Source organism: Opisthocomus hoazin, chromosome 4, assembly GCF_030867145.1.
Source record: "Opisthocomus hoazin isolate bOpiHoa1 chromosome 4, bOpiHoa1.hap1, whole genome shotgun sequence".
Taxonomy (NCBI): domain Eukaryota; kingdom Metazoa; phylum Chordata; class Aves; order Opisthocomiformes; family Opisthocomidae; genus Opisthocomus; species Opisthocomus hoazin.
This window is the reverse complement of record NC_134417.1, coordinates 86,833,296-86,856,972: the sequence shown is the minus strand read 5'-3', so window position 1 is coordinate 86,856,972 and position 23,677 is coordinate 86,833,296. Positions and strand designations below refer to the sequence as shown.

The window sequence follows — 23,677 nt, the reverse complement described above, 5'->3', positions numbered from 1 at the left end:
CAAAGCTCCAACCTTAGTCCTCATCGCTCCAGGTACACGGTCCCCGCGTAGTCCCATCCACCACATCCCTTCCCCCTGCCCCATTCTCTTTGTTCTGCCAGTTACATCATAACCTTTCACCATGGTCCTCAGGCTTGGAAAGAACCTTACAGTTCTGTCAAACTCAATACCCTCACAAGTAATTTCATTCAAAGAACACAGATTTCTGCAGAACTATAAGCATCAATAAGAATTCCGCTTGAGGTTTTCTGAATTCAGGAAAAAAAACAGCTCTCCTTCCTCCCGGTCTAACCCCACCTCTAACAGATCCCCCATGGAATGATTACTCCATAACTGCCCAATTCAGAGTTTGTCGCATTTTTCTCTACAGCGTCTGATGTTAGACACTAACAGGGGGCAAGAGCATAATTCAGCTCATAAGCTCTTTGGGCAGAAGCCTAACTATAAATCAGGCAGTAAAAACCTGCTCTCACATGCACTTCTTCCTGAACGGAGTCTTACAAATCCAATCTACATTCTCCATTCACAGCACTGGGGCATGTGGGGCACAGAAATTAAAAATAAGGATGACAAATAAAAAAAAAGAAGGAGAAAAAAAAAAAAGAGAAAGAGTGATGTGGAGTATCAACCATATGGAAGTGTTAGTGGTTAGGAGGAACACACTGAGTTCCATTTAAAACAAAGAATTCATCCCTGAAATAGAATCATACCCAAGAACTTCAAGTCCTGACTAAACAAATAAATACACAAGCAGACTCTTCTTCCATGCCTTCATCTTCTATGAGTGTCTAATTAAGTCATGTTACTCAAGTATTTACCTTCCAGTGCTTGGTAACCAGGATGAAAACACAGGTCAAAGTAGCCAATGTGAGATCTTTTGTTTTTTACCCATATTACAAAAGCACCGTGAGCACAAACCACGCTTACGGTGTAACATTACAACAGTGAATACAGACAAGAGGGAGACCTCACCAAAGAGACAGAGAGAAACGCAATGCGCTATGACTAGCTTCCAACAGATCTTCTGGAGGAGTCAAATATCCTCCGTATGCGCAATATCATCTATATCATATAATCCATCACCTATGCCTGGCATTGGACCTCAGCTCTGAGACAACAATAAATCCTAACAAGGCCACATGTAATTATGATCTATTTTTAAAATTTCTGAAGGAAAAAGCCTAATTGCGATGTTTTGCCACTCTTATTGATACGCACCTATAGATAAGACATTAGGAAAAAACTCTGTGAAGACCACTCCGTCCAAGACGCATCAGTTTGCTGAATACGTTCCACGTCAGACAACCAAACACAGAGATCTGAATGCCCTTACGCAGCAGGGGCTCACCTACTCCCAGTACCACGTGGCTGTTTCTCTGTCACACTGCTTTTCCTACCATATTTCTGTGACGTTTCCTGGTTCAACCCAGCCGCCCCAGAGTGCACAGCAAATGCCACGAATCGCACGAAGACATCGGATATCTGTGATATCACGTGCTGGGATACTGCCAGAGCACCGCAACACGCCAAAAGGGTTTTGCAAAGGAAAGACAGAATTATAAAAGACTAGCTAAAGGCCCACTGTCAAACTGGTTTTCAATACGTCTTTCTGAAAACAACTACCTCCTAGAGTTTCCAGAAGCCTTAGTAATTACTAAAATTGGAATGGCCCAAAAAAAATAATAAAGTATCTTTCAGCTCTTTTAGAGTGTGCTTTTGACAACACTCCAGAGCCAGCTTCCCTTCTTCTTGGGCTGCATATTTTATATTGAACGGTATACAAAGTACACACTACTCTGTATTTTCTCTCCACACTTTAAGAACAGGCAAACAGACCTGCAAAGCCATAAGATTTGAGAGCAGTGATGATAGAAGAATATTTATACCGTTATTTTCAAACAGCTGACTACATTTCAGGCTGGAAATACCCTGCAAAGCACATGCTGAATGGTCCTTTCAGCCTGAAACAAAAGCAGAAATCAATACATGGCTGCTTTTCAGTTTTGCTCAGCCTTTTACCTTTAAGGGATCATTTTCAGGCAAGTCTAATGAACAGCCACATTAAGAAAGGGTACATGATGCAACTACTTTCTACTGGCATATTATGTAAATGACAATAATGCCACCCCTCGCCTTCCTCCCCAAAAAACTCTCAAAGAACATTTTGCCAAAACTCTGCATGAGTTTCTGTTTGGGAAAGAATAATACAGAAAAAAAAGAAGGAGGAAAAACAGGATAGAAGTCAACTGAATACGTAGTCTGACAAAATAGTTATACCAAAATTCAGTAACAATTCCTACAAAAATAATGAAGAGTAATTTGCCCTAAAAGCATCTGGATTTAACGCCATCAGATTATTACATATTACTTTGAACGGAATACATAGAACTTAAGAATAGCAGAGTCATAAAACTGCTTACAAAGGCGACCTGCAAGTGAGGCAAGCAATTAAAAACTACAGATACTCAAACTCCAAATATCTGATCAAAAGAAAGAACATTTACAATAAAGTGGTAAAGGAAGCTTACACTAAATACTTCAAAAATAAATGCACAGTAGTCCTTAGTGAGATTAACGAACTGCTAGGATAGATGCAGCTGATCGCCTTGGCACTGAGAAAAGTGTATCTTGTCTTCTGCTTCTATTTGTCTTGCAAGTCGATGGTTAAAATATTTGCACTAGAGTCTAGGAGCTGCAGGGTTTTTTTCTGTAGCAAGTGTATTTTATCATGCAGGAACAGCAAACCCAACATCCTAACATCACCATGATGTACAAAAAGCACAAAGACCCTACCTGTAAGCTCCAGCTTAGTAACTGTGTTTACTTCAATGCACAGTATTCTCCACAGTCACCGAGAACCTCTAAATGTCTATTTGTTTCAGTTTTGCAATAGGAGTATTAACCCACTACTGCTTTATTTCTTCAGATGCACAAAACCCCAAATTATTTTCACACTGATCTTCAGTTCCTTCAAGAACTCCAACTATGCCAAATAACGCTATTCTAGAAAACAGCCAAGTTAAATAATAGAACTACACTAACTCGGGAACGTTTTTCAATTATGTAACGAATCTGGTTACAGTATTAACTAATGATTCACTGGTGGATACCCAATATTTAGTATCCAGAATTGGGTACACAGCTGAAACAGTTTCTAACGAGAATACAAAACACCATACAGATTGACTGGCTCACATTTTTAAAACATGGGCTGTTTTGTTGTTTGTTTGTTTTTTAAATCAACCTGCTACAAAGCAATCCCCCCCCGAAAGAAAAGGGACAGCCAGCCTCTCCTTTTGGCCACACCGAAAAGCAAAAACCAAACCGACCCTCCTTCTCCTTTACAGTTCGGATCAAGTTTGCCACAGCCAGCCAGTTACATAACATTTACTTTGACTTATGACCTATTTGCTCACCGCTCATACAAAAATCATCATATACGGTGGTCTGAACACCCACCAAGCGCTAGGAACACAGAATATTACCAAAAGTGCTCTTTTTTCTTTAACTTAGAACTACGGATAGAGGCAGCTGGGAGCATTATCTAAAATTAACAGCACACAGGTACGCTCTGAAATTACGCAGAACTAAAATAGCACCCTTTTCAAAAACAGCCTGCGCAGAGCGCTTCAAAACATCGCAGAAAAATGAATCCCATCTCATTTTCCATCACTCCACCATCCGCGCCAGGAAATGAAAGTGCTAAAAAAATATGGGGGGGGGGGGAAGGGGAAAGGAGTTGTGCGATAGCGAACCATATAAAGTCCTCACGCTACGGGGCGACGTGCGTGCCCCCGCGCAGGCACACGCGTGGGTAGGGGCAGGGGTTGGTGCAGGGGTAGGGGTAGGGGTAGGGGATACCCCGCTGCCCGCCGGCTCGGCCCGGGCCGGACCCCAGCTCCGCTTTGTGCTCGGTGCTTCTCCCACCCTCCCTTTTCTTTTTTTTAATGGTCGAGGATTATCTACCGAACCTACACAGCCACGTCTGTATTCGAGCAGCGGTTTGGTTTTCTTTTTCCCCGACCAAACGGGGTAAACCCCCCCTCTCCCGAGCGTCCCCCGCCAAGTTTCTGGCCGCGGTCCCGGCGGCGGGGACCCCCCCGCCCCGCCCGCTGTCACAGTTCGCCCCTCCATACAAAGAAGTTCAAGGCCAGCCGTACTCACCCCCGGCGAATCGCTCCTGCGCGGCATAGCCCAGCCCCGCGGAACCGCTCACCACCCCCCCTGGAAGATGGGGGGGCTGGCACGGGTGCCCGCCCGCCCGATCCGGAGGAAAGAGAAGTTATTTACATGCCGCGGCCCGAGCGCGGAGACACCGCCTGCTCAGCACTGCCCGCGATCAGCCATGTTCCTCTGGCAGCCCCAGCGCTCCCCAGGCCACTGCCCCGGGGCCTCGGCGCGGCCGGGCGGGCGCGGCTCTACAGGGCCCCCATGGCGGCGCCGCCGGGGAGGGGGGGGGAGCGATCCGCCACAGCCCCGATCGCCGGGGAACTTTGGCTCCGGGATCCTCCCCGAACCAGGCTGGAGCCGGAGGGGGAGGGGAGCGGAGGGGAGGGGAAAGGGGGAGGGGGGGGAGGAGGGAAAGGGGGGGGGGGGGGGGGGGAAAGAAAAAAAAAAAGAAAAAAAAAAAAGAGCCGAGCGAGAGAAAGTAGATCCGACGCAGTCGGGCGCCGCCAAAGTGCGGAGCGGAGTCCGCGGAGGAGCCGGGGCCGCGGCGCCAGCGAGGAGAGCGGCGGCCGCAGCGCCCCCGCCGGAGGCTGCCCCGCCCCGCACCCCCGCCGCGGCGGGGACGCCGCGGGGCCCCGCACGTCTCTGCTGTCAGCCCCCGCCCGGGAAGCGCCTCCGGAGCGATGCGGAGAGGGGGGCAGCTGTGCCCCACCGCCTCCTCCCTCCCCGCTAACAAAGCACCGCAACTGAAAAGTTACCGGACGGCCCCTCCTCGGCTCTGCGGGGCTGCTCCGGGGAAAAGGGGGTTTCGGCCTTCAAGGCGCAGGGCTGACTGCGGGGACTGACGCTTATTCCACACCCCCCCCCCCAACATTTAACATTTTCCAGGCTGCTCCACAGCCCGTCTGGAAAAGGGGAGCTGAGCAAGAAAGCTGGACAAACGTCCATCCACGAACGGCTCTCTCCTCGTCCTCCAAACGGGCCCTGCCAATTTTCTTTTTACTTCTATGGGGAGAAAACCAACTCCAGCACTCCTTACGCAGCTGTCACTTCACCGGTATCGATCGACGATCGCAAACCCATCGGCCCGCCAGCCGAAGGGGTAACACCACTGCCCCTGTCCCGCTCCCCACAGCCGCGGCGTCACGTTGGCTTCTGTCGATCTTTGACAAGTTTTCTTAAAATCTGTTTAGCTATCAGACATCTCCAGGACACAGGCTGAGGAGTTGACAACAATACTCTGACTTCTCTGCCAAACAAAAACAAGACCAGGCATTACATCTATTTTCTCATTCGTTTGATTTTTTTTTTTCTCTTTTTAAACCCAGTTCTCTTCTGTTGCACCAAGCTGCAACTGGACACACTTAACCTAGGGCACCCGCCTTTGCGGGCAAGCAAATAAGTTCAGGATGGCCTTGTCAGTGCCGGTTAGAGAAATTCTCCATAAACACGCTCGGGACCCCCAAAGGACCATTTCGTCTCCAGGACTGACCCAGACAAACCCCAGGCCCCACGCCGACCCACCCAGCGTCACCCACCCAGGCAGAGGGAGCCGACCGACGCTGCCCGTCGTTACCTTTTCAATCGAAACACGCTGCAGGTGCCCGGCCTACAGGAAAAGTTTTTATCAAACCAATTCTCCAGAGATTAAGATAGGATTTTAAAAAGAAAGCACTCACATGAAAAAAAATCTCCAGGTGTTTACTCTGAAACAAGTAACCGTTGTACAAGGGCCATCGTGCCACGCTAGTACAGGCACGGACACATAAATCTATTTAGGTACAAGGAGCTATCGAGCTACCCCTTATCAGCGTATCTCTGGGAACCACGCGCATTAGCACTCTTACTCTGCTGCAATGAGAAGGTTAAATATGTTTAGTCTAAACCTGAGGGAAGATGGTAAATGTCAATATTTTATCTCGCAGTAAGGGTCGGGTTTTTTGGTCCAATCAGCGAGCGGTGAATTGCTAAACCGCTACCGAGACATCAGTCCACTTGCCTGTTCCCTTCAGCACTCACAGCCCTTCAGGTGTAACAGGACAAACTCCTCTCGGATGCGCATCTCCACATAGTTTAAGCATTTTTCTAACCAGTCATTCTGAGATGAACTGAACCAAGTTCCTCTTAAACCAAGGAAGGTATCCAACAGAGGACAGAAAGTGTATTTTCCAAATCGTATTAAGAGAAGCGTGGCCAGCAGGTCGAGGGAGGGGATTCTGCCCCTTTACTCTGCTCTCCTGAGACCCCACCGGGAGTACAGCGTCCAGCTCTGGGGCCCCCAACATAAGAAGGACATGGATGTGTTGGAGCGGGTCCAGAGGCGGGCCATGAAGACAATCAGAGGGCTGGAGCACCTCTCCTGCGAGGACAGGCTGAGGGAGTTGCGGCTGTTCAGCCTGGAGAAGAGAAGGCTCCGGGGTGACCTTAGAGCAGCTGCCAGTGCCTGAAGGGGCCTAGGGGAAGGATGCAGAGGGACTTTTCACAAGGGTGTGTAGTGATAGGACAAGGGGGAACGGCTGTAAACTAAAAGAGGGCAGATTTAGATTAGATATTAGGAAGAAATTCTTCACCATGAGGGTGGTGAGGCCCTGGCACAGGTTGCCCAGAGAAGCTGTGGCTGCCCCCTCCCTGGCAGTGTTCAAGGCCAGGCTGGATGGAGCTCTGAGCAACCTGGTCTGGTGGAAGGTGTCCCTGCTCATGGCAGCGGGGTTGGAACGAGATGGTCTTTAAGGTCCCTTCCAACCCGAACCATTCTATGATTCTATGAAATGAGTTTCTGTGTTTATACTTGGCAGGTTAAGCAAGGCTAGAGCACCAGGTTTACTGCACTTCAGCTAACTGCCTATTCGTATAAACTTCCCCTCCAACACTGGTGCGGTACCTTCCGAGGTGAAATCCCCTGCAGCATAACGGACACGCCATAAATTCACAGAGTCGTTTGAGCTGCTCTACCTTAGACCTGTAGATATTTTCAAACATGTTACACTCTAAAAAAAAAAAAAAGCATGTTTTAATATAGGAGGTAATGGGTCACCTGACAAGTTTAAATATGTTAGAACAAACAAGTTGCAATTTAATAACAGCTACTTAAAATAATAATAATAAATTACTCTCAGTACTTTTCCCTACTGTTCACGTGACCCAAGATGCAAGCTAATAGGTATGAAGTCATATTAACTGGCCTTGCTCTCCCCCAGACCTCTGAATGCAGAGCTCCCATTTTGTCCCACGTGAAAGATGTGAGATTTAGTTCTTTTACTGTAAAAGCACAATAGTTGCCATAAAAATCTTAGTAAGGACAAAACTTGATTTTACTACAGCACAGTCAGACATGGTCCAGCACCAGCCCTGTTGACTAATTACTGCTTTGCCACACAAACTGCCCCTAAGTCGCCTTCCGTGGGATTACGCGATGAGCTGACGGAACAGACCGGGGTGGAGCTTCACGCTCGGCAGGAATTCTGACTGAAGCTGACCCGACCCCAGGCCTCTCCATCCCAGCCTCTGACCTGCGGCTGCGCAGCGCTGTGCCGGCTCACGCTGCGAAGCGGACGAGTGGGCTGGCCCCGCTCCAGGGTAACCCAGAGAGAAGCAGCGGGGCCGGACACCGACATGAGGCAAAAGCAATTTTGTCTGTATCGAGGCCCTGCCCCGCTTCACATGTCTCCACAAAGGCGCGTCACCACGATGGCAAGGCAGAAACTGTTTAAGCCAACGCTTCTGCCAAGAAAATGTACATGGGAAAAATGGGATCAGTCATCTCTCCTAAGACAGACTTTTTTTTTTGTAAGCAACAGAAGTGACGGATTTAATCATTAAGATAAAAACTTATGTCTATACATATGTTGGACTGTTTTCTTCCAAACTCAAACTGATTAACTCAAGTACACAACTCTCTCGAGTTAATCAAGACACATGTAGCGATGCATGCCTTACCTTTTTATGACAGGCCCTATTTACAGCTTCTAACTTTGGAGAACGTTACTTCACAGCAACCAATAAAAATTCAGTCGTAGATACATCACCACCTCCAATATATTCCAATCTAAATTTCAGGTGCAATACATCTACGAATAAGAGACACAGGCTTCACAACAGAACTATTACTTGGTTACAACAGCTAGGTCATACATTCGATTTGGTACTTCATTGATTTTAAAACATACAAAGATGAATATATTAAGAAGCACAAAGATGCATTCTTTTTCTTAACTTCTGCTGACCTGCTATTTCCAACATCTTCAACAGGTTTCTAATAAAATTCTAGAAGAATCGTAATGACTTGAGATTAAGCCGTAAGCATCTAGCTACAAAAAAACACCAAGCAGGACAGGAAACTCAAATATTTTTCCTCAGCCTGGCAACTCTACTGAAACGTAAAGGCAATTTACTTTCTAGCACCCTTTTATGCTTCCATACTACAAATCAACTTGAAGGTTCCAAACCATATTTTTTCCTCTTCCCTGCGCTCTCTCTTCTTGTGAGCATGACGCAGATCATATCTCGAACCCAAGATGGGTCAGCAGCACGTCATTCAGCCAAGAAACACATTTTGTGCATTAACTACACACCCACGTTAACATATACTATAAATTTGATTTAAAGCCATTACATCAAAGATCTAGTAAGCATGCTATTAGAAATAAAATTTGCACAGTAACGTAAGTTAGCTAACTGAAAGAGCTTTCTCCATAGAAAGCATCAAATTCTGTCTATTCTTATGGCTTTCACTGACACGTTTTGGGAAATATCACTGAAAAGGCTCAAGGTGTCTTTCCTCCCTGACATCCTTCCGTGCTTCAGCCAGAGGTTACCGTCCTTGCAACAGAGATGGCAGAACAGGACATTCCAACGCAAAGCCTACCACTACACTTAATTGGCTGATGAATGTGAATTTGAGGTAGAAACCCTCCACAACAAGATGGAGCGCACCCTTTTGCCTCTATGGCTGGCGTCTTCCCACAGAGCATCAACATGGATGTTTCAGGGTAGCCTGAGCTCACCAAGTGTCACCAGATATTGCCCAGTAACACAACGCAAACAGTGACATCAATGAAGAAGCATAGGCTGTATCAGGTTAAGTAGGATTTCTGAAAAAAATACTTGAAATGAAAAAATACAGGTCTTCCAATCTCGTGTTACCTCTAGGAATCTCAGATTTCCTTACTCCCTTCTTCACTTTCGCCACAGCACTATTTTACCTGCTGTCTCAGTAGCGTGGCATGTGGTGCTTTCTTACTGAAACACTGCACACAAGGCAAGAGTCTCATGACCTGTGTCCATCGTACACTACTACTAAGCGCTGGTACGGGTAAGCTCTGCTGCGTAACTGAAATAGTAACAGAGTACTGCTTACCAGAAACGGAAATAAAGGGGTGAGCAAATTAATTCAGAATGGACTAAAACCCATAGATGAATAGACCTCGAGTCGAAAAGAAGATGCAAGAAGAGGTAGAAAATAGGCAACACCTAAACACTCACGGCCCATCAGAAAATGGCTCGTTGCTAATGACTTGTGTTGATAGCTGCTACCACAGGCAGGACAAAACTGTTTTCAACAGTGCATGATGGAAATCCAATGAGAATACGAATTCTGCCATATTTTCTTTAATGTAATCGAAATAGCCCTACAATTTTCTACCAGATAAACTTCTAAAAATACCCTTTAAGAAGAAAATCTGGAATGCCAGGTGACACTATTGCTGGGGGGAGAAAAAAAAAACCATAGTAAGGCAGTAATAATTTATTTAGTGTATGTGGAATTACATACGGTTAATAGCTAAAGCAAGTATCAGGTGACAGAGAATGAGGAACACAGACAATGAAACAAAGAGATTTAGTAAGCTATTTTCTTTCCAGAAACAATACAGGAAAACAGCTTCTACAAAACAAAGGTTATCACACATAATTTACTGGGTAAAAGCAATGGGTACAACCTAAATAATGGACATGACCATCAGAAAGGATGCTCATAGAACAGGATCATAGAATAACTCCGGCTGGAAGAGACCTTGAAGGTCAGCTAGCCCAACCTCCTGGTCAAAGCAGGTCAAACAGAGTCAGTTCCCCAAACGGTTTGCAAATATTTTTGAGGTTCGGTTTGTTGTTTACATAGCTGTGTAATTCTACACAGTGCTTCAGTGTGATGGCGGGACCCTACACGAAATAACTTACGCCCCAAACCAGCCAAGTACAGACAACAGAGATCGGGGCATTAAGGTGATATTCAGATGGCCTAAATCACACCTAAACCCCTTCATTTAGTATTTCCTATTAAGACGGCTGTAAGGAGGCCCCTGCTCAGAACTTAGTCCTTCTGAATTAACTTTGGAGGTCCCTAATTCTCTCTTCTGACTAAGCATAAAGACTTCAGCAGAATTTGAGCATACTTCCTCCTATTCACTAGTAAGCTCTTTCAGCATAGTAAAATAAATATAATAATTCTTTCAAGGCTTTGACTGGAAACAATTCAGCTAGAAACTCGACTAGCACAATACTGCTGAAAAAGAAACCTAGGTGGCATGACTATGGGAGCTAGAATTCAGTCTCTGCCCTGTCCCCAAGGCCCATTACTAACAGCTGTTATGGAATATGCTCTCACACCACATGACATGGTCACATCCATGCAGCTGTATGTTCCCCAGTTTCAGTCTGGGCTACGTATTGAGGGACAAAAAAAAAGAAAAAAAAAAAAAAGATAAAAGAAAAACCATCAGAAAAACTCCACAACTTGATCTAACAACCTTTATAGTCTTTAGATAAAAGCCAGCTAACAAATGTCTATCACAATACTTTCCAAAATTCTAGTGAAACAAGGAAAACAGTGTACCCTAGAAGATGCGGGACAGCTGAGAGCCCAAGCTTCAACTGAACAAGTTTATACATGTCCAAGACAGTTATGACTTCACTTTGTTGAAGCCTGAGCACATTAACTAAGTATAGGCAAGAAACTCTCGTTGGTCTAAAAAAGCCTTTACAATAACACTGTCGAGCTAATAATTTTAACCATGTTTCTTCTGGTCTATCAAGACAGTCTAATGCAAGTAAAAATGAAAAAAAGAAAAAGACACATTAATTGAAAAAAAGTAAACTGAAAATACTCTTAAAACAATATTTACAGTAAGGTATCAATAATTTAACTCCCCCCCACTGACGGTGTCTGGTTAACGAGCCTTGAGACCAAGATTTTCTGGTTTTCCATCAGGGAGGTATACAATCACCAGAACCTCCTCTGTTCTCCTCTACCGCTGTACCCTGTCTGAGAAGGCCACATGTAGAGCACACAAAATACGTGAGTCATTTTACCAGGTTTTTGTATTTACTCTTTACCAACAAACACATTCGAAAGAGAAATGATTGTATCTCCAAGCTGCACACTGCCCACGACCGGACAATGAATACTCTCCCATTCCACTACGAAAAGAGGCAGCAGAACAGCCAGCCACAAGGCAACCCTTCCTGCTACATGAAAGGCCTTAGGGAAATAATTTCTTTAAATAATCTTGCTTACAGATCATTTATTTCCTGAGTTACTCCCCCCATTTCTGGGGCCAGTTCTCTCCTAAAGGGTTTCTGCAAGACACAGGCAGAAAAACAAATCAGAATTCCTGCTGAATCTGTTTTGCTCTTTCCTTTGTATAAATCTCTACCAGGAACGCCTGATGTAAGGTTAATTATGCAAAACACGAACCAAGAAAAACTGTGTGTTAGAAGGCTGAAGTAGCACTGAAAGCCAGAGCTTCCCAGAGCCTTATAGCTTATACATCCCATCTCCTCTGCTCCCTCTAGAGCAATTCTGCTGCGAGCTGTTCTTCCTAAACTTACCTCCCTACGGGTTAGAGAACATTAACTGTGGCACAGTGTTTGCCCAGGAGGCTGAAAGTAAAACCGATGAGAATTCTGTCAGTTTCATTGAATTCCTCCTTTAAAAACAAACAAACAAACAAACAAACAAACAATCCACCACAAACCAAAAAAACCACAACCCACCAGTTCTAGTTATACTGGTAAGTTAAACATAGCTGGTGATGTTGGCCTTGAGGACAACTAGTGCAGAACAGGTACATCCATGCTATCGAATTCTCAACCTCCCAAACAAAGCAGCCCCACGTAAACTACTTTGGGAACAGCGCACAGCCAGGAGAAACTCCAGGGCCGAGAACTGCTTGGAAGAGAGCTGGCAGGCCCAGGTCGAAGCCCTACGAGCAACCGCCGCAATAACCTGGCAGCGGGGATGAAGGCGTCCTGTGACCCCAAACATTCCCTGTTGGGTTCTTCGCGAGCACAGACACAGCCACTGTGAAGAAGCTGAGCACTTCAGGTGCCAGAATACTATTGCTAGCTACAGCCATGCCACTAATCAACACAAAACACAAGCACAGCCACGAATTAGCCCAATTCATAAACAGTGAAATTTAAGGAAATTGAAAGGAACAGCTCTTTTCTCTTTATTTTTAATTTTATTTCAAAATTCCCTTTTCCAAGTCTTTCTTCACAATGAAAAGCATCTGGCCCATTTCTAATCAAAGTTCTAGCCTCATGCACTTCAGTGGGCCATGGTAAGAAAAAAATACGATACTTATTTGCTTTTCTTACAAGGAGGGGGAAAAAAAAAAGAAGAGAAGGAAAAAAGTTGGAGTAGAAACAGAAACAGGAGCAGCAGAGAATGGGAACTAGAGAATAAGGAACTGGAGAGTCCAGGAGAGAAAAGCTTCCACTGACCAACCGAGGGAAAGATGGTAAGCCTTTGGAAGCAACTAAAAGAAGCTTTCAGAGCATGTCTCTTGAGGGTAAGAGGAGGCCTTCATCAGCCAGACTTCTAATAGAAAACCAAAATAACAGAGCAAACAGCCCAACATGTTTGTGAAAATGTTGAGGACAACTGTTTCACAAAGTTGAGGATGCCAGAAGAGCAGTTACTTCACACTTCACTCTATTAGGGCAGGCTCCATTTTAAACATCTCAATGTGTACAGTGATTTGGCTGGAAGTGGTAACAAGAAGCGTTCACTGTGCCAAGGAAGAAAAAATGAGAGCAGTAGAAAAAGGAAAAGGAAAAAAAATTATCTTCAATTAACTGAAAGAAGAAAAGCAAATTTCAACAAAGTCTTTGAACTTGTTGCTAGAATCTCTTGCGGATGCGATTTAAAGGAGGACTGGCAGTTATCGTACCAGAATAGGCACAATGGCAAAGTATTCCAGTGCAGGGGAGAGATAGGAAACGGAGTACGAACAATACAGGCTGCATCAAAAGCAGCCAGTAATAAGGGTCTGAAACTAGAAAGAATCATATTAGGGATGGAAACAAGGGCATTTTAATGAATATAAAGGAACAGCATAAACTGTCAGGGATAACAATCAGAAGAGATAAAAGCACACCATGCATTATTACCACTGTGCAATATAAAAGGCAAACAAAGTTTCAGAAATATTTTAGAAGTAAGAATAAAACCACAAAAGTCAGTACATAACAACGTTAAAGAACAAATGGATAACAAAACAGAATCAAATGCCGTTCTCCGTATTTCAGCCTTCATAAAACAGATTTATTGTAGCTAGTACTAAAGCCTAATTCTGTTATTAGGCTAAATAATCAGGGAAATTCAAGTCAGCAGGACTGGAAGAAATCCACCCTGTACTTCAAAAACAAACAGAAGTCATCTCTAAATTATGAGTGACCATCTTCCATAACACACTCCTGGTGAAATTGCCCTAAGACAACTCAGCAACAATGAACTAGAGCACTCGAAGGGTATTTATTTGCAAATTATGTTCATTCCAGGTCGGAGAACATCGCAGGAAAGTTCCTTCCTCCAGGACTTGCACAAGGAAACTCACACACGTGGAAGGGGTGCACACGACACATGGCTGAGGCAGGGGCTACAAACATTTTAGAGGACAAGTTCGTAATAAAAATCATTCTGATAAATTGAAAAGTGCTTTCTATCAATCAAGCGAAACTTAATAAAGACTAGCAAAGGACAGATCAGGCAAGTCAACATTATGTTGCTATAGAGGTTAAGCTTGTTCAGTGCAGAACAAAGGAGACAATCTCCTAAGAAATAAAAGTTTATTATAAATTTTGTTCTCCGTTTCAGCTGTGGAATAATACAAGACAAGGCTGGCTTAATGAGCAGCGAAGAATATTTATTTCATACTTCAGAAAATTAGTTACTGAAACCAACTGCCTAGAGATGCAGTGGAACTGCATTCACCAAATACTTTAAAAACAAGTTGGAGAAACGTTTGTCAGAAATGGTGCAGACACACAACACAGAAGGATGAGCAAGATCACCCTGAAGTCTTCTTTGGCTACACAGTTCCATTCATCTGTGGTGATGTAGTGAAACTAAATATTCATTTTATTTCAGTAAACTTCATGGTGCTTCTCAACTTCACACTTCAAGAAAAAACCTAAATAATTCACATTCTACATTTATGAAATAGCTTACCAATAAATCTCCCAAAGTCTAATACAGCAAAGCTCCCCCCTTTATTAGTAACACTACGGAGCCATCCTATCATGTTTTGTCACGAACACTCTCCCTAAGAACACTGCAGACAGTCCTCACTGCCAGACACAGACAGGAGGGTAGACACCATCATCGCAATAGCCCGGGTTCCACAGACCCTGCGATGTTCCAGAAGTCATTCTGGATTAGCCAAGGCTTCCAGACAGCACTCTCAAACAATCACATAAAGATGCCGGTAAACATTTAGTGGCAAGGACTGCACATTTGGACCACAACCCCGCTACCAAAATTTCCTTTTATCTCACTGTGCCATACAAATGATTCAACTGCACACACTCCAAGGAATCTCCAAATATAACAGGCAAAAGAAAAAACTGGTAAATTTTCCTAAAGCTCATTTTTTCTGATAGCCTAATTTAAACTATTTTTGGCAAGAATTTGTTGTCAGTAATGATGCAGCAGAAGAGAAAAAAGGCCTCTGTTTTTCCTCCCCCTGCCCAAAGCCAAAAGCCGGGGGGGAACATTCTAGTTTGATGGGGTTTCCAACAGTTTCTTCAAGAAAAGCATTCAGAATGTTGATAAATACAGCGCTGAAATTTAGTAGTCATGTATTTATATTTGAATGGCTGGCAATAGGATTTGGTGCATGTCTGATTTAATAAAAATACTCCCAAAAATGTGAAAGGGAAGAATATTCTGAAAGAAGCAAGATACAGTGTTATTATGACGCCTATATACTGTAGGAAGAAGATTTCAGAATACCAGAAACTATCATTAACATAAAACTTTTTACTTCTACTATTATTTTAGGGTACTTGGAACATTCAATGTAAGAATGATTCTGAGGATCAAAGTGCGAACCTAAGTTCCTTATTTAATCAGTGCCAATGTTTGGGGCAAGAATCAGTTAGATGAGATCAACTCGTCTGTGAAGAACCCTTTCAATAGCTTTTTTATTTAAAACAACCAACCAGCATATACAGCATGACCACAGGCTGTAAAAATCTCTCTCACAATTTCCTGTAAGAGCTCCTATAGTGAAGAACTCAAAGGAGTCAGCCCAAAACCCAAACACCCTCAAAACTCAGACAACCAAGGCTACAGCTTCACAGATCCTGCTTCAAGCTGGCAGCGCTGCCGAAAGACGCAGCTCTGCCTCGCCGCAGCCTGGCCGCTTGCTCGGGCCTCCTCCCTCATGCTATCACAAACACGTTTCGCTGCCAGGTTAGTTTGAACCCAGCTCAGTTTCCCAACACAGTTCACCACATGGCTACACAAACGCCTGGGTCAGCGCGAGGGAGAGAACAAACAGCTGCTAGTGGAAGGAGGGCAGCTCTGCTGCTTCTTCTCCCTGCCAGAACCAGCTTCAGGTTTATGGTGTTTGGGGAGAAGAACCACCTGATGCACTCCACACACTCGCTGCCTAGGTTTCTCGAAACAATAAATACTCAAAATTTTGAAGGCTTTTTCCTACTTCGTCTTATTTTCTTCTGAAAGAATGAAAGCATCAGTGCTGCTAGCAGAACTTCCTCAATGTAGGTCTTGTAGTCAGTGCCCAAGCTTACTTCGACTAACCCGTCTGACAAACTCAGAAATGGCATGAATGGGGGTGTTTAGTGCCATCCTTCTAGGAAGAAAGAGTAAAAAAGGAAAACAAAAAATGCAGAATTCAGTGCAAGTTCCTAGCAAATAGCATTTGCTACAGTAAAATCTTGCTTATTGGTATTCATCCAAACTATATGAATCAAACAGATTGCATTAATTGATACTCAAATATATTAAACACAGAAAGGAAAATAGCTTTCAGTATATTTTGAAACTGTTAGTCGCTTAATTGTTTACCATTTTGTAACATTTTCGTGTACCTACGACAACATTTCTTAACAAGTTAAATCCACAACTTCACTGTATAATAACATAAGGGAGCGATCATTAGTAGTGGATAAAGAAATTATGTTTTCCCCAGTTATACACGACCCTGCTACCCCTCCAACATTCTTGTAGGGCCAAGGAGGGTCCAAGAGGCCAAGGAGGAAGAAAAACCCAACTCTGGCCTGAGAAAGGCAGAGCTCACCTGTTCTCAGCAAGCCAACTGCCTTGGAAAACCACCTCTGATCTCAAATGACAACAAAGAATAGAAACATCCATTTCCAACTACTTTTCTTACGAAAGAACAATGACAAGAAGTTACTAGGAGCTGAACATGCTAACAAGAAAGAAAAAAAACAAACTAATATCTACAAGCAAAGCCAAGAAAATTGAAGTAGTTTATTGTTGTAAGCTGGGAAAAGTCTCCCGTGTCACTGAATACAGGATGAAAGGATGTCTGGTGTGTAGACGGCTCAGAGAGTAGAAACCAAGAGACTGGGTTCTTACTCCTACTTCTGCAAAGACGTGCCTTATGACCAATATACCTAATATGCTGAGATTTCACAGACTGTCATCACACTTGGTCTGACATGATTCTGTCTGATAGCTCTTGGAGGTTCTCTCATGGCAAGTGCTACAGAAGTTCAATGGATTATCAAATAGAAACATTAGCAAACTAACAACTGCAATATTGTAAAAAAAAAAATCTCAAAGAACTCTTCATTTGCAAGTGCACTCTGGTTTAAATTGTGAAAACTGCAGGCTAAGGTTATAGAAAAATATCTATTTCCAGCATTAAGCCTAATCTCACTCACCTTTAAGACACAAGTGAAGGCACCGTTGCACGTTAATCAACGTTTCAACAACTTCGATAACGCGGCAGAACAATTCTATAAAACTCACTAGGTGTTAACAGCTCTCACAGTCATCCATCACAGAAGTCCTATCAAGAACTAAAAACCAAATGATCAATACAGAGATCGTTTACCCGTGATCACTCAGCTCCTGAGTACTGCGAGCAGTTTAAGCCAGGCTCCTGCGCACGAACTACGTCAGACAGTTGGGGAATTGCTTGGTAATACGACTACGATGAAGTCACGCAGCACGGGCTGCCGAAGAGAACGGCACAAAGCTCCCGTGGGCCCCGGCTGCCCGTAGCTCGGCCCTGTTCTACAGCGGACTAGAAGGGCCTTCAAAGAGCCAACGCCACGTCCCGGTGACGAAGCCTACTGCCATGCCTCGTCTGTACCTTCTGGCTTTTGGCCAAACATTTCAATACGTGGCTGGTACAGGCAGAAGCACAGGCCGCTGTTTGCTTTAAGACCTTAACCCTTACTACAGGTGTACAAAGCCCATCCATCGACAGACTTCCATCTCGCCAGGTAGTAATGACTTCCCCTAACCCTGAACATGTATTTAGGAGCATTTTTATTGTGTAACGCAACATCAACTTTAATACAATGTTAAATTTTGAAGTGAGAAAGGGCAGGCAAGCAAAGATACAAGTATCACATAGACGGTGTGTGATGAACTAAAGAAACGCAGCTCAGCTACAAACAGAATCCATCCAACACCTTAAGGTTCTTCTGAAATGAGTGTAGGTATCTTTAAATATTGGCCTGCTCTAACGCAAATGCAGCTAAACTATTAATAAAAATTCTTTAATAATAATTTCCTGGCAAAAATGCTATGCTTACATGTCCTCAAAACTATCTGCATGTGTGAAATCTATGGCCTTTTAAAACCTACTGCAGCTCACATTGGCCAAAGTAATGAAAAACTAGGACAAAAATTAAAACATAGGCAATTAAAAACAAACACACAAAAAGTTTTCCACAAATTCCATGCTTTTTGAAATCACTATCCTGTGCTGTTTCAAACTACACACATTTGCAAAAATAATTTGTGATGTACATCAAAGTCTGAAGGACACTGAAAAAAAAATTTAAAACGAGCTTAGACACTGACTTCCAAAGTAACTACTATCATCCTCACAATCAATGAGGCTTGTGCTATGAATTTTTTTTACTAAGAAGCCACATGTGTTTGTGCTGCTTATAACCTGTATAGATTAAGAAAGCTCTGGTACTCAAAATAGATTACAAAAATGTTTACTGCACCTGTACAATACTATTCTGATACACTTTCATGAGTAACCAGCTGTTCATGCCATAACAGTATAGTTAAAACAGAACCAATACTCTTTCCCCTGCAACTTCTTTTTGATCACATTCCTGTTCTTCAGGTCCATGGCCTGGAAGTTGAGGTGTAATCCAAGTACAGGAGTTCAGTTTCCAAGATTTCAGGCCATACAATGAGATGGCCCCGAACCATTTCCATTCTTCCCACGCAACACCAGCAAGACTTCTTTTTCAACCCTGCACCTGAAAGTTTCTTTCTCCTACATCACTTTGTATCTTCAGTAATGCAACTTTATTATCTTTTTTTCAGCTTTCATAAGTGCAACCTCACCACCTTTTAAAATAATTTGAAAGCTTATACTACAAAAAACATTTTCCTCCTTCATTGCTTTGATCATAGTTCTTTGTGTTCTTCCTTCTTCCTGATGAAGCACATCATGAACAACCTACTCGCCCTCGGTATTGAGGCTCTCCACAGCCTGTTCTGGCTCTGCCTCTTAAATTTGAACTGCTGCTCCATACAGATGTCCAGTTGTCCAAATGTAAGGAAGAAAATACGAGCGTTTGCCCAGCGCTTTAGGCAGGAAACCAGCTATCTGTGTAAATGCTCAGGATGACAGTGCTACCCTCCAAGTCTGATGCCTATGAATCATTCCCCGATGCTGAGATAGCCAGGGTACTTGAACTTTTGCGTGTTCTTTTGCTCACAGCATTCTCACAGCTCCCTTGTGCTTTCCCAATACACTTCCTACATCTACATGCTGCCTTATCTTTACATTTAGATGAAGAAATTGTTTGTGCAGAAGCAATCTTTGCTTATGCATTTGTACTGTATGTAGTACAACGGTGCCCTGGCCTCTAGGCACAATTACAATATAAATAATAAAAATGAACTGTTCACCTAAGATTAAGTCTCCTGACAACGCTATTCATGAAGCTATATCCTTCAAACAACAATAAAAAGCTGTTCTAGCATCATGCTCTACTGTCAGTAACTCTCCGGGTACCGACGCCACTGAATCCCGGTTCCTCACCTATAGGCAACCTCAGCTGTCCCCTATACACAGTCGTGTCCATGGTACCACTGGCATTTTTACTGATAACCGGGTAAAATGCAGGACGACAGAGACCTGCGCAGAGCTGTCCTACTGTGCTCCCTTAACTTAAGCCTGCGTCTGGGAAGAGCTGAGAATCCTTGGCATCCCGCAGAAGCAGATTCAAGGCAGTTTTCCATCTGTCTGCTTAAACTCACCAAATTTGCTTAAAAACATGGCCTTCAAGAAGGTAAAAAACCAACCTATAGCATCCTCCAATATGGTATTGTTCTTTAATGGAGGCATCCATAGCTGAGGAATAATTCTGTTTTGGCTTTGCTGCTTTAATGCAGGGCTCTTCGTTTTATCATTACTTAGACTGCACTTAGGCTGAACATTCAGTGGAACATTTCCTATAATGGGATAAAGCAGTTGAACAATTTGACTGGCTAAGAGTGATTTAGACATGTGATTACAGTACAGAAAATGGTCTGACATATGCTCTTTTATCTGGTTTACATGAGGCACATTAATCCAACTGGAAAGCACAGAAGTGAAAAGGAAGATGGGACCAAGCAATCATATGAAAAAAACAGAAATATTTCTACTTATTTTATTTCTGCATTTGCTTAGCTAAGCACAATCAGTACTTTGTAAAAAGCAAAACTCAAAATAAAACTATTTTCTCCCCCAAATGGATGCAACTAAAAAGGACTGGTCTACATCTACTCTGTGAAAGTTAGAAAAATCACAATTTTTTATGAAAGCTTAGTTTTAAAAGCATTTATGGCTTATGTCATAAGGCCTTTACCAACACTATAGGTTTTCCATAAAGATAGAGAAGGACACCAGCCATGCTCAGCACCACACCAGACAGGGACAATCATAGCGTGAAGAAGAGGAGTACTGATTGATTTCATTTTTTGTCTCACCTAATTTCACCTCTGATTCTTACACAAATGCTTATAGACAGGACAGCATAAGTACGTATTTTTACAGGAAAATTTAATTGCCTCCTAAAACTAGTCTACCGTATTCCCAGGACACCAAAAACCTAACTGACAAAAAGGAGTTGCCACTTCAGTACCCGCTTTTCATCAAGAGCATGTACACAACCTCAGGCCAACCTACAAGATACACCAATTTTCACAAATAATGCTATTTTGCTTTTTGTGCAGGCTGGTACATTTCAGTTGTACTTGCATTTTTCTTACTAAAACTTCCTTCAAAATGAAATAGCCGAAGGTTTCCTATGTAAGGTTTGTAGAAACAAAATCAAAGTATGTAAAACTAAGTGTAAAGATGAACCTAAGGACGTCACTGCATGTATGTTTGCCAACTACTTTCAACTATCGCTATATGAAAATTTATGCCAAGCGAATAGGTAAGATAATTAGAAGAGGGAGCTGCATACAATGCGTCTCCACCAAAACCAGGCGATGAACGTTAAAATCTTTGAAGGGAAACTTTCATCAATGACAACAACAACAAAAGATAACCCATATATCCCAAACTAGGGACAGTTCTGTGCCGGGATATTTACGTGTTTGTAAACACAAACGGTAGCGGAGGAAAGCAGAGTGCTTGGGTGCGTTTGGGTCCAGCCCAGCAGAACCCCTCGCTGGTGTTTCGGCCTTCCACGGTGCCATTACGGTTGGACTCGATGGTCTTTTCCAACCCAAAGGGTTACGCGATGCCGAAGCCGCGGGGCGAGGCGCGGGGTGCCAGCCGCTCACCGGGCTCCAACCGAGAGCGGCCCCTCGAAACCACCGGGGACCAAACCCCGGAACCCCGAGGCCCTGCGGCACGGAGGTTTGTTTTGGCCAACGACCCCTCCGTTTCTCCTCCGAACGCTCCCGCCCGGCTTTGCCCCGTCACCGCCGAGTGTCCCGGCGAGACCCGTCCCGCTGGGGCACAGCCCCGCCGGGAGCGCAGCCAGCGCGGCCGCGGCCCCGCCACGGCGGCCACCGGGGCCTCCCCGCGCCCCGCCTGGCCCGGGCGGCCGTACCCGCCGGTGCGCCCGGCTCCCTTGGCGGGGAAGCGGCCGGCGGCACGGCCGGCTCCCCGGCCCCGCGCTGCGGGACCCCGCGGGGAGAGGAGCGGAGGAGCGGCCCCCTCGGGAAAGGGGGGGGGGGCGCGGCCGTTGGGGCCCCCGCCCGCCCGCGCCCCCGGCGGGGAGAGGCCGCGGTGACGGGCGACGCGCCAAGGCCGAGGCACCCCCGCCGCCCCCCTCCCGTCCCCTCCCCGCCGTTTGCCGCTGCCCCACCGCCGCGTCCCCCCCCCCGAGGGGCCGCCTGACAGCTCGGCCGGCCTCTCCCCAGCGCCCAGCACACGACGGCCGCGCAAACTCCTGCCTCAACTTTGCGTGTGCGCCTCCGCACCCGCCTGGGCTGCGGCTGGGGGGGGGGGGGGGTGTTCTCCTCGCCACCCGCCGAGAACCGCCTGTTCTTCCCCAAAAAGAGGAGTGGGGGGAGGACAAGGGACAGCGACGAGGAAATACCGTCAAGCACAGGGAGTAGCCAGGCGACGCCGAAGGCAGCCGAGCGTCCTGGAGAAGAGACCCGAAAAGGAGAAGGGGGGGGAGGGGGGGGAAGGTGCGAAGGCAAGGAAAAAAAAGGAGGAAGAGGGGGGAAGAGCTAAAGAGAAACTCCGAAGAAGGAGGAGAAGGAAGGAATAGGGACGGTGGCAGAAAAGTGGAAAAGGGAGAGCAGGCGGAGGAAGACAAAGGTGAAAAAGGAGGAGGAGGAGGAGGGGAAAGTGCAAAGGGGAGAGGAGGAGAAGAAAGCAGGGCCCTTCTCAAAATGGCATTAGGGCAGGAGGGAGGGGGCGACGGGCAGCCGGGTCTCGGCTGACAGCTCTGCCTGCGCCCGGCCGCCTGCCCCCTGCCCCTCTCGGCCTCGCACACACCAACGCCGAACTTACTTCTTTCTGGCTCTCTGGAAAGGGGAAGCGCCATCTTTGCGAGGCCGGCCCCTAGGTCTTTTGTCTGTGGCTGCTGCTGCTGCTGCTGGGGGGGGAGCTCCGGGCTCGGGGGGCTGCTGCTGCTGCTGCTGAGGCGGCTCCACCACCGCCACCACCAGACTCTTGTCCTCCGTTGACATCCTAGTCAGCAGGACGAGAGAGACACATGGATGATGATGATGAGGATGAAGATGAGGATGATGATGGGGATCCCGATGCTCCTCCTGCTCCCGCGGCTCCTCTCCTCCTCACCTCCGCCTCCTCCACCTCCGCCTCGCATTGCTGGCCTCAGCCGCCGCCGACCAGCGCAGGTAGCAGGGGGAGCAGCATGGGGAGAGCAGGCGGAGGAGGAGGAGGAGGGGGGGGGCGCGAAGAGAAAGAGCGCAGAGGAAGGAAGGGTCTCGCACACAGTAACACCCCCTCCCCGGCTCGGCGGGGTCTGTCGGGGCCGGGGGAGCTGAAGAGAGCGAGCGAGAGCGCGGCCGATCCCGCCGCTGGGCGCCCGCCGCCCCCCCCTCTCCTCTCTGCTCCCTTCAGAGGCCCCGGGAGCTGGCGGCGGCTCCGGCTCCTGCGCTGCCCGGCTGCGGCGGCCGCCGCTTCATTGTACCCTGGCCCTGCGCCCTCCCCCCGCGCAGAGCCCCCGGGGGCGGAGGAGGAGCAGGCGGCGGCGGCGGAGGCGGCGGCGGGGGGGGCCGAGGGCGAGCGGAGGAAGTTTTGACAGCTCCAGCTGGTGCGTGTGTGCCGAGGGCCGAGTCCGGCCGGGCTCCGCGTCCCCTTCCCAGCCGGGCCGGGAGCAGGAAGTTTAACTTTGGGGAAAGAAGGAGGAGGAAGGGTGAAAAAGGGGGAGGAGGCGGAGGCGGCTCCCTCCCCGCGGGGTGGAGAAGGGATCCCGGCGCTGCCGCCGCTGCCCTGCTGTGTAACACCCCCCCCCCCCCCCGCCCGCTGCCAGCGCGACACAGAGCCCGCCCGCCCGGCCTCCTCCCCCCCGCCGCGGCCCCGCACTGCGCCTGCCCGGCCCGCCCGGCCCCCGGCGC

General features: G+C 46.2%; 1 protein-coding gene and 1 long non-coding RNA gene across 19 annotated transcripts in view; one reads left to right on the top strand and one right to left on the bottom strand.

Annotated features, from left to right (window-relative positions):
- The window catches only part of KMT2C (lysine methyltransferase 2C), a 203,103-nt gene extending 179,614 nt beyond the window's left edge, over window positions 1-23,489 (bottom strand). For 16 of the 18 annotated variants that reach the window (XM_075419792.1, XM_075419785.1, XM_075419794.1 and 13 more), the window contains exon 1: window positions 22,605-22,873. In XM_075419792.1, the coding sequence (XP_075275907.1) occupies window positions 22,605-22,783 (179 nt within the window). In that variant the 5' untranslated portion in view covers window positions 22,784-22,873. Of the gene's footprint in view, window positions 1-4,164; window positions 4,497-22,604; window positions 22,874-22,895 lie in introns of those variants that run through there. The other 2 variants (XM_075419784.1, XM_075419799.1) reach the window with 2 other exon arrangements.
- LOC142361203 (uncharacterized) overlaps window positions 22,871-23,677 on the top strand; it is a 28,238-nt gene continuing 27,431 nt past the window's right edge. Inside the window, exon 1 of the long non-coding RNA XR_012763822.1 lies at window positions 22,871-22,954. This is a non-coding gene — a long non-coding RNA (uncharacterized LOC142361203). The remainder of the gene's footprint in view (window positions 22,955-23,677) is intronic.